At 68.3% G+C, this 9,823-nt stretch overlaps 2 protein-coding genes across 7 annotated transcripts in view; one reads left to right on the top strand and one right to left on the bottom strand.

The window, feature by feature from the left end:
* Nucleotides 1-1,361, bottom strand: part of ZC3H3 (zinc finger CCCH-type containing 3) — a 43,229-nt gene extending 41,868 nt beyond the window's left edge. For 2 of the 3 annotated variants that reach the window (XR_009449619.1, XM_059672435.1), the window contains exon 1: nucleotides 1,141-1,357. Coding sequence is in view for 2 of the 3 variants with exons in the window: in XM_059672435.1 (XP_059528418.1) it covers nucleotides 1,141-1,228 (88 nt within the window). In the remaining variant the exon portion in view is untranslated. Of the gene's footprint in view, nucleotides 1-1,140 lie in introns of all 3 variants that reach the window. The other variant, XM_059672434.1, reaches the window with a different exon arrangement.
* Nucleotides 1,362-4,436: 3,075 nt separating this feature from the next.
* Nucleotides 4,437-9,646, top strand: GSDMD (gasdermin D). Of its 4 annotated transcripts, none has more exons than XM_059672461.1 (12): nucleotides 4,437-4,570; nucleotides 5,313-5,581; nucleotides 6,380-6,618; nucleotides 6,794-6,986; nucleotides 7,441-7,609; nucleotides 7,691-7,808; nucleotides 8,068-8,121; nucleotides 8,342-8,437; nucleotides 8,566-8,741; nucleotides 8,820-8,961; nucleotides 9,051-9,124; nucleotides 9,244-9,646. In XM_059672461.1, the coding sequence occupies exons 1-12, from the start codon at nucleotides 4,562-4,564 to the stop codon at nucleotides 9,481-9,483; spliced, it is 1,779 nt and encodes a 592-aa protein (XP_059528444.1). In that variant the 5' UTR covers nucleotides 4,437-4,561; the 3' UTR covers nucleotides 9,484-9,646. The 4 variants fall into 4 exon arrangements, with proteins under 4 accessions (XP_059528444.1, XP_059528445.1, XP_059528442.1 ...); XM_059672462.1 differs by lacking the exon at nucleotides 4,437-4,570 and adding an exon at nucleotides 4,970-5,073 and having other exon boundaries at nucleotides 5,167-5,581; XM_059672459.1 differs by lacking the exon at nucleotides 4,437-4,570 and having other exon boundaries at nucleotides 5,151-5,581; nucleotides 7,691-7,824; nucleotides 8,087-8,121.
* Nucleotides 9,647-9,823: the final 177 nt, after the last annotated feature.

Raw genomic sequence — 9,823 nt, forward strand, 5'->3', positions numbered from 1 at the left:
TGTGGAATGAAGGGTCCCGGGTTCGATTCCGGACAAGGGCACAAGCCTGGGTTGCGGGCTCCATCCCCAGTAGGGAGTGTGCAGGAGGCAGCCAATCCATGATTCTCTCATCATGGATATCTCTATCTCTCTCTCCCTCTCCCTTCCTCTCTGAACTCAATAAAAACATATTTAAAAAAAAAAAAAAAAAGATCAGTGTCTCTCAGCATGAAAAGACCAGCAAGGCCTACACTGCATACCTCGGCCCTCTGGCTGCCCGCGGATGGGGAGGGGTTGGGGCGACACAGGACAACGGGTGCACGATGACCGACAGCGCTGGGCACGCAGCACTTGACAAGAATGTCACAGCGTCCTCCCCGGGAGGCGAGGCCTGCCCGGCCCGCGGGGAGAACCCGGGGCAGGGGCTGACGACCACCAGGGCCTTTCCAACGAGCCCCCCGACAACTGTCCTCGCAGGAGGCCGCCAGGGCTGCGGGCATTTCAGCCCAACGAGCAGCGAGCAGCCAGCCCCCTGCCCCGGGCACCACACCCTCCCAGCCCCAAAGCCGCGTCCACACCTGGGGACACCTCGGGACAGTGGCCCCCACGGGCCAGCCCACCGAGGCTCTCCCATACGCGCGTCCCAGGTCCTCAGTCTTCTTTGTGGAAATAACCGGGGGGGGGGGGCAGTTTAAGTATAAAAAGCCCGATTGAGTTTAGAATTTGAAAAGTTTGGAAGCTGAGGCCTGGCGTCTGGGTCTGGCGTATGTGATGTGCGGAGCGAAGGCGCTCGGAAACGGGGCGCCCGGGAAGCATCACCGCCCTCGCCCGAGCGAGCTGGGCCGCCCGCACCTCCGCCCGCTGCCGGGGCCGGGAGCGCGGGGGCGGGGGCAGCCTCCGCCGGTTACTAAGCGACCGCCCCGCCGCCCCCGCGCGGCGCCGGAAAGGCCCGCGGTATCCGTCCGACGAGCCCGGGCAGGGCCGACCCCGCAGGCTGGAGCCCCTCGGGCTCCACCGCCCGCCCGGCCCACCTCCCGCCCGGCCCACCTCCCCGCCCGGCCCGGCCCGGCCCGGCCCCGCTGTGGAGACCGCGGGCGGGCGGAGTGCGTCCCCTCGGCGAGGGGAAGAGCGGGACGCGCGACCCCAGCCCGGCCGACTCACCCTGCAGGAGGCGGATCTGCTGCCGTAACAGCTCCTTTTCCTCCATCTCCCGAGTCTGCGACGCCCGGCCAGGCCCCCGCGACGTCATCGCCGCGCGACCGTCTCCCTGTGGGCGGGGCGGGCGGAGCGCGAGAGGCTCTGAGACTGCGCACTGCAGCCGGGCTTGGCCTCCGCGGTCGCCCTGGCAACGCCTCAGCTACGCCTGCGCAGAGCAGAGGACGGGGCGCGGTCACCGCGGGGCGGGGGAGACAGCCGTGAGGGTCACCGGTGACGGCGCTCTCGATCCCCGCAGCTTCGCAGCCTCCGCCTGCCCCCCTCTCTGTCCTGCCGCCTTGACCAGCCCAGCCGGCACCCCTTTGAGAATTCCTCCCGCCAGGCTCCCAGGGGGCCGCGGGTTGGACGGCGGGGACCACTCCTCGCGGGTGCCCCCCTCGCCTGTACCCCGCGCGGAGGGGGAGCAGGAAGTGATTGGGAGAGAACTGCCCCGGAGGCCCTCGTGGGTCCTTCACCCCAGCATCTCGCCCCGCGTCGACCCGCACTGCCAAGTGCAACTCGGCCGAGGCAGATGCTCCCGGAAGGAAATGCTGTTGCCCGGCCGGGACTCAGAGCGCCGCCCGGTGAACCCGGAGGCCGGGATACGAGCGGGGGTTGCCGCTGGGTCCCCCGGGGGCGCGCAGGAGGCCGATCCCTGATTCTCTCTCTCCCTCTCCCATTCATTCTGAAATCCATAAAAATTTTTTTTTTTTAATAAGGAAATGGCCCTGACCGGTTTGGCTCAGTGGATGGAGGGTCGGCCTGCGGACTCAAGGGTCCCAGGTCGGATTCTGGTCCAGGGCATGTACCTTGGCTGCGGGCACATCCCCAGTAGGGGGCGTGCAGGGGGCAGCTGATCGATGTTTCTCTCTCATCGATGTTTCTAATTCTCTATCCCTCTCCCTTCCTCTCTGTAAAAAATCAATAAAATATTTTTTTAAAAAAAGAAAGAAAGAAAATGTCATTGGTCAGCTGTTCCCTGCAGCCCGGCATTCCCACGAGGCTCCCAGGACCACGACGAGGGTGGCGTGAGCTACACGGGACCGTCCTCCCCTGCGCTCCTCCGGGCGAGGCGCGGGAGAGGCTGCCTGGATGCCGCAGCGCTTCCTCCCGCCGGGCGGACCCGGAGCTCCCGCACCTGAAGCCGGACGAGGGCCCCTCCCGCCCGGGCCCAGCGGTTGGGCTGGTTCCGCGTGCCCCAGCCCCGGGGAGCCGGGCAGGACGCGTAATCCCGCGGCTACGCGCGGGGCCCTCTGCGTGCGGGCGGGGGTTTCCGTGGCCAGCGGCCCAGCAGAGACTAGGGCGCAAGCGGGGGGGGGGGGGCACCGGGAAATTCCGGAGGGAGGGAGGGAGGGAGGGAGCGGCTGCCCGGGCACGGACTTCCCGGCACGGGGGCGGGGCGGGGCGGGGCTGCTCCACAGGCTCCGGAGGCCGCGCAGGAATCCGCGGAGCCCGCAGCTGCGCCCGCCCGGGTCTCTGCGGCCCGGACCTCCCGGCCTCACTAGCCTCGGAGTCCAGGTCTCGGGCGGCCCGCCGCGCGCTCCTGTGAAGCGCAGGGGGTGCCTGGAGCCCGCTGCCCCCGCCAGGTCTCAGCCGTCTGAGCTCGGCCGACTCCTCTCCCGGAGCCCGCTGACCCCGCCCGAGCACGCCCCGCGCTCCCTCCAGCGCACTCTCGGGTTATCTCCGCGGTCTGAATGCCCTGCTCTTCCCTCCCAGGTCAACCCCGCCAGGCCCCATTCCCTGCGTGTCTGGCCGGTCAGCAGCCCCTGACACGGGTGGGTGGGGTCGGGCCAGCGGCAGGGGCTTGCTTCCTCTCCCTTAGGCCCGCTCGGAGCGGCGCCCACCACCCCCCCTCCCCCCAATAAGCACACGCGGCAGCCCCCTCCCAGCCTCCCAGTCATAGTGTCCTCCCCAGCTCCGCACCCCACCCAGGTGGCCGGACCTTGCCCTGGGCGACCCACCACCTCCACATAACATGGGGGCGGGGGGGGGGGGGGAACGTGTGCCCCAGGGTTTCTGGCTGCCTCCCTGCCATGCGCCATGGGCCTAGGAGGATGGAGTGCACCCCAGCCCCGCGCACTTCCTCCCTTCCTCCCCAGCGGCTCACTTCCTGCCTCTGGGGCTGACCCCCAGCTGTCCTCTGTGAGCGGGGCAGAGGCAACACCACCCCTGGCCAACACGTTGCTTCTTGTTTGGGTTGTTACTAAGGAGCGGATATGGCCATAAATGGCATGGGCCAGGCCCGGTCCTGCCCACCCAGCTGGGCTGTGGCAGCCTAGGGCACTGCCTAAGGCAGGTGGGCACAGTGTGCCATGCTGTCCCCCGTTGCCACGTGGATGGCACCTGCCTGGCACTCTGCCTCAGACCAAGGTTCTGTGCCCCCTCCCCCCAGTTCTCCCACAGCAGCGAGGAGGCCGTGCAGACAAATGACCGCGCTGGTCACACCCCTGCTGGAAGCCCAGGCCAGGTCACCCCTGAGGAGGCTGCCCCTCCTGACCTGACCGTGGCCTGGAGGCTGCCCGCTGCACCTGGCCACACGGAGCTTTGCCTGGGAAACAGGGAGAAGCAGGTGTAGCTGGAGGAGTCGGACCCTCCGGTGGGACCAGCATGCAGCCCCCAACACACGCAAACACAGCACATGCAAATATGCACATGCAAACAACACACGTATGAATACACATGCATGTGTGTGCATACCGCGTGCACACATGGACACACATGTGGACACACACCCAGCCCTACTCAGGCTCTTGGAGCTCCTGCCACCACCAGCAAGGATGTCCCCTCCACCAGGGGCTGGACCAGAGCCGGGAGCTCCTCGCCAGGCTGGACGGGCACCCACGGCCCCAGGGGCCCTCAGTTGGCAGCGCTCAGCCCCAGGCCTGCCCCCAGGCCCCCAGCCCAAGGGGAAACCACAGGCAGGCACCGGAGCAGGCCAGCCCCCTGCCTGCCACCCCCAGGGCCTCGCCTGCCCGCGTCCTGCCCAGGGTACCCAGCAGTTGGGGACTTCTGCTTGCACAAGACATTGTTTCCTTTGTGTGTGTGTGGGGGGGGGGGGTTAAAAACATTTTTATTGATTTCAGAGAGGAAGGGAGAGGCAGAGAGAGATAGAAACATCAATGAGGAGAGAAAAACATGGATCCATCGGGTGCCTCCTGCCCCACACTGGAGACCGAGCCTGCAACCCGGGCATGTACTGTCAGGGAATTGAACCCGTGACCTCCCGGTTGATAGGTCGACGCTTAACCACTGAGCCACGCCAGCCAGGAGACAATGTTTCCTTTGAATCGGCCTTTCCAGTCACTGCAGCTGCAACAGGCCAGGGCAGGAAGTCACCTTCTGGCTCACAGCGACAGCCCTCACGGTCGGGCACCTGGCACAGGTGCGGATGGGGTGTGTGCAGCGCTTTCGGGGTGCGTGTCAGCCAGCAGCCCCGTGTGGCCTCCCCAGTGAACTCCTGGGTTCAGGGCGAGAAGCGAGGTGTGGAGCAAGACGAGGGGCGCGGCCGCTGCCTTGGCCCAGACAGGATTCGCTGGTGACCCATGACCCAGGGCGGGAAGGGCGAGGAGCCTGTGCGGCTGGGTAGTGCCACCTGCTGCGCTGTGTAACCGCCTCCTTAGGGGAGAACTCAAGGGCCTCGTCATTCCCGCGCTGAGAGCGCACGACGCTGTGGGTGTCAGCATCCTCAGGGTTGTGCAACGCTCACCACAGTCGGCTAGAACTTTTTCATCACCCCAAGGGAACGCGCCCCTCCCAGCTGTCTCACACACACACACACACACACACACACACACACACACACCCGCTACGTGCTGTGTGTGTGGCCTCTCCTGCTGGCTTCTCTCACGGAGGGGGGTGGTCTGAGTTCCCCCCTGCTGTCCAGGCACCAGAACTTCACTCCTTTCCAGGGTGCGTGGCTGACGGGGGGGGGGGGGGGGGGGGGCGGGAGGGTGGTCTGTGTCCCGCTGTTATCTACACCGTGTGCAGGCCAACGTGGAGGGACTCATCTCCTGACTACACACCCGGAAGGACTGGCTGGGGCAGGCCACGGGCTCCTGTCCCCGGAGCTGGCGGTGCCTGCTCCCTCCCCAGCTTACCCGCACCCCTGGCGCGGTCTGATGTGCTTGTTGTTTGGACAGCGCTCGCAGAAACGTCTGCTCCTCGGCGCTTCCGCGTGCCAGATATTCGGAAAGGAACCGCCTGGAAGCTCAGCTGGTGGGCGAGGCCCATGGTCATTTCCGGCAGCGACCGGCGGTCCCAGCCGCGTCTGCAGGTTTCACTTTTGGGTCCTGAGCCCACAGCCGGCTGAGCGCTGCTTTGGAGGCTCCAGAGCACAGCCCAGCAGCCCCAGCCTCAGTGACCTCACTTCCTGCGCCCCCGGAACCTGGGCACCAAGTTCAAGGACACGGTGAGCTGCCCCGCGTCCCCCTGGCACCCGGTGGCCCTGCTCGCTCACACTGGGTCAGGGGTGCCGGCCCTTGGGGCAACAACCTGGCCACAGCCCCCTCTGATAACTTCCCCCGCACCGCCCCCCCCATCCAGGCCCACCCGAGGTAGCCCAGGGCCCCTGGGAAGTGGCCCCTCACCAGCCAGACTGCGGGTGGGCCCTCCAGGCGCCCCTTGGCCCCGCTGGCCCTGGAGGGGCCCTTGCCTGGGGCCCAGGTCTGCCTGGTCTCTAAGCCCTGAAGCCTCAGCCTTAGACAAGTGGCTCCTCAGGCTCAGGACACAGAGGAGCCTGGCGTTCTGCGGAGGCGGTGACTCTGTTTCTCCCTCTCCCCCCCACCCCGCCCCCCGCAACCCTTTGAACACCTCAGCCAGGGAGGCAGTGGCTACAGCAGACAGAGCAGCGGTCTGGGGTCACCCCAAGGCCCCTGCCTTGCCCTGCCCTCCCTCCGGGGTGGCCCTAAGCCGCGTTGGGCTGACAAAGTGATGGAGGCCTGGCTGTGTACCCGAAGCTGACTGCCCCGTCACTGACTGCCCAGGGCTTTCCTGGGCGGCCCCCTGAGGGCTGTGGGAGAGGGTCCCCCGGAGGGGCTCCAGGCTCCTTGGAGGGAGGGAGGGGGCAGGGAGGACCCGGTCCCTCTCCGTGCGGGTCGTGCAGTCAGAGCGCCCAGGACTGACCCTGCGGTGGCTTCGGAGGGAAACAGTGCCTGGTCCTCAGAGGCATCCAGGCGCCCACTGTCCCCCCCCCCCCCCTCTGTCCCAGCCCGAGGCCGCCGCCTCCGGGGAGCATGTCCGCCTTCGAGCGGGTGGTGAAGAGCGTGGTCCAGGAGCTGGACCGCCCAGGGGAGCTGGTCCCGGTGGACAGCCTGCGGAGCTCCACCAGCTTCCAGCCCTACTGCCTGCTGGCCAGGAGGCCTCCCGGCTCCAGGTTCTGGAGGCCCCGATACAAGGGCACCAACCTGTCCATCAAGGACATCCTGGAGCCCGATGACCCTGAGCCAGGTACCGAGGGCGGGCCGGGGGCGGAGCCTATGTCCAGGACCCGGATGCCCCCCACCCACCCAGCCACCTGGGCCTCAGGCTCTGTGACCCCAGAGGGCAGCTCCTTTTCAAAGGTCCGGTTCCCGGTGGGCAGGTGGGCATGGCGGGCGGGGCCTCAGCTCTGGTCTCCTTCCAGTCGTCCAGTGCATCGGTCCCTACCAATTCCAAGACGCGGTGGATGGGCAGCTGCAGGGCCGCGTGGAGCTGAGCGTCCCAGGGCAGGGCGGGTTCTCGGGCGGGGCCTCCGTGTCCGGCAGCTCCAGGGCCGCCATGAATGTGTGCACGCTGCGAGTGGGCCCCAACACCTGGGAGACCATGCAGCAGGAGAGGTGAGCCCCCAAACCTGGGGCAGGCCCTGCAGACGCCAAGTAGCCCGGGGTCAGGGGGGTCTGTGCTGGGACCGGCAGAGGGAGGGAGGCCGCAGAAGTCAGGGGACCAGGCCACAGAGGAGGCAGGGCTGCTGGGGGGAGCGGACACGGGGACACGGTGAGGGGTGTTACCTCAGAGTGGACACCGAAACATGAACTCAAGGGGTGGAGGGAGAGAGCAGCCCGTGAGCCGCCGGGGGAGGGGTGTCCACGTGTCCCTGCCGGGCCTCAGCCCTCCTCCCCGCACCCTCACCCCCACCAGGACCTGGGCCTCCCGGAACCCCCGGTCCCTCAGCCGCCAGCCCCGTCATCCCTGCCGGGGACACAGAGGCGGAGGGTGGGGAGGAAGGCAGGTCCCTGGGCGGGGTGTGGAGCGGGTGCACCCCTAACCTCCCGCCCACCCCCCTCGGCGCAGGCGCCTTCGGCAGCCGGAGCACAAGGTCCTACAGCAGCTGCGCAGCCGCGGGGACGACGTGTTCGTGGTGACTGAGGTGCTGCAGACGCAGAAGGAGGTGGAGGTCACCCGGACCCGCCGGCAGGAGGGCTCGGGCCAGTTTGTGCTGCCGGGAGCCATGTGCTTTCAGGTGCGGGACGGGCCCTGCCCAGGGCGGGGGAGGGCAGGGCATGGTGCCAGGCAGATCCGAACCCAGCAGCTCTGAGCCCAGCTCTGCCCCCAGGGCCAGGGCGAGGGCCACCTGAGCCGGAAGAGGACCGTGACCATCCCCAAGGGCAGCATCCTCGCGTTCCAGGTGGCCCAGCTGGTCATCACTGGGTCGGGCTGGGGTGAGCTGGGCTCGGGGTGACTTCTGGGCCCAGACTCCCTGGCGAAGACGCAGGGAGGCCTGGAAAGAGCCACGCTGGCTGCGGGGGTGCAGGCATCTGGCTGTGCAGCTCTCTGGGTCGGGGGGCTGAGGGTCCTGGGTTCTGGTGTGTGGGAGGTTGGGGTGCACTTGAGGGACGGTGAGGGGAGCCCCAGTGGGTGAGGGGAAGGCCAGAGCCTCGGCCAACCTGCCCCCCACCTCCGCCCCCACCCGGCCAACAGACATCCTCTTCAGCCCCAGCAAGAAGCAGAGGACCTTCGAGCCGCCCCCAGTAGGTGAGGCCCAGGGACCCCCAGCCCGGCCAGAGCATGGGGCAGGCTCCCAGCTGCTGAGGCACCTCCCGCTCAGCATGGGGCAGCCGGAGCCTGCAGCGGGGTGTGTACACACACACACACACACACACACGCACACACGGCCTCGCCCCTGCCCTGGGCTCCAGTGTTGGGGTGTTGGGGGGTGGGCTGCGCCCTGTGCTGACAAGCTCTGCCCGGCCAGGCGACCTGCTTCCCGGAGGAGCAAGCAGCCAGCCCCGGCAGCCATCCCTCCGCTTCTCCATATGGTCCATAGTGAAGCAACTCAGTCTCATAGGAGGTCAGTACCTTCCTGCCCAGCCCGGGGGCACCTGGTGGGCTCGCCCTCTTCCTCCTGGGGGTCTCCCCGTCTGGAACAGGGCTCTCGGCCCTGTGGACACCCAGGCAGTGCCAGCCCTGTCCCTACAGATGGGCTGGAGGATGACAGGCAGGCACCCGCGGAGGACTTCCCCAGCCTGCAGGCGGAGGTGAGGGCCTGTGCCCGGCGCCTGGAGAGCCTGTCCGGGCCACTGTGCCAGCAGCTGCTGACGGGCCTGAGGCAGGTGCTGCAGGATGAGCCGGCCCTGGAAGCCCTGGAGGAGTCGGTGAGCGGCCCTCGGGGTGGGGTCCAGGGGGCGGGTCTGCCCCGGCCAGCGGGCTCAACAGCTCCCCTGTGCCCGCAGCTGGAGCAGGGCCTGTGCTGCGGGCGGGTGGAGCCCCTGCAGGGTCCCGTGGGCGACATCCTCGAGTGCCTGGTGCTCCCCGGCCGGACGCTGGTGGAGGAGCTGGCCGGCCCCATCGCCTACCTGCTGGAAGCCCTGGCTGGTGAGGGGCCCAGGGCTGGGCAGGGCGGGCCGGGGTGGGCTTCTCAGCGGGGCCTCCCGGAGCCCCTCTTATCCCGGGTCTCTCCCCAGCGCTGAGCGAAACCCAGCACGTGCTGCTGGCCCAGGCGCTGGAGGCCGAGGCGCTGTCAGAGCCCTTGCAGCTGGTGAGAGACCCAGATGCCGGGGGAGAGGTTGGGCTGTGGGTGGGGCCTGGGTACCTCTGGGAGGGGGTGATGTGGGGGGGGGGGGCCTCCAGGGACAACCTCCCACCCTGTCCTGGCAGGTGGAGAGCCTTTTGGAGCAGACCACGCCGTGGCAGGAGCCCAGGGCCGTGTCCCTGCCACCTGGGCTCCTGGGGAGCAGCTGGGGCCCAGAGGTGCCCACCTGGACCCTGCTGGAGGCATGCGGCCTAGAGCTGCAGGCGGGCGCCCCCCAGGCGTCCTGGAGGCCCGAGGCTCAGGGGCGCACGTGTGCGCTCTACGCCTGCCTGGCCCTGCTGCTGCAGCTGAGCCAGCTCTGCTAGCCGCTGGCCTGCCCCGGGCAGCTCTGGGCAGGGAGCGCTGCCGGCTGCTGGCTGCCGGCTGCCAGCCTGGGAAGATGGAGCCCAGCCCAGCCGAGGCCCGTTCCCCACAGGACTGGGGGGCTGGGGGGCTGGGGGAGTCAATAAATGTGCTACACAAAGGGAAGATGGGTCGTCGAGTTTTTGAGGGGCTCTAGACCTGGGAGAGGGGGCAGGGGTGGGACCTGCTCACACAGGAGAGGGAGGGATGTGGACCAGAAGCAGTTGTCCCCCGTGGTCTCACTCGGTCACACCGTGGCCCCTTGGGAGTGACCACACGCGGCTGGAGCCCTGGCCCCTTCCC

Source organism: Myotis daubentonii, chromosome 17, assembly GCF_963259705.1.
Source record: "Myotis daubentonii chromosome 17, mMyoDau2.1, whole genome shotgun sequence".
NCBI lineage: Eukaryota > Metazoa > Chordata > Mammalia > Chiroptera > Vespertilionidae > Myotis > Myotis daubentonii.

Coding starts and splice junctions, on each gene's coding strand:
- GSDMD (XM_059672462.1), top strand. CDS start 5,292: ATGTGCTTGTTGTTTGGACAGCGCTCGCAGAAACGTCTGCTCCTCGGC. Junction 5,582..6,379: donor GCACCAAGTTCAAGGACACG/GTGAGCTGCCCC, acceptor CCTCTGTCCCAG/CCCGAGGCCGCCGCCTCCGG. Junction 8,122..8,341: donor CTTCGAGCCGCCCCCAGTAG/GTGAGGCCCAGG, acceptor CTGCCCGGCCAG/GCGACCTGCTTCCCGGAGGA.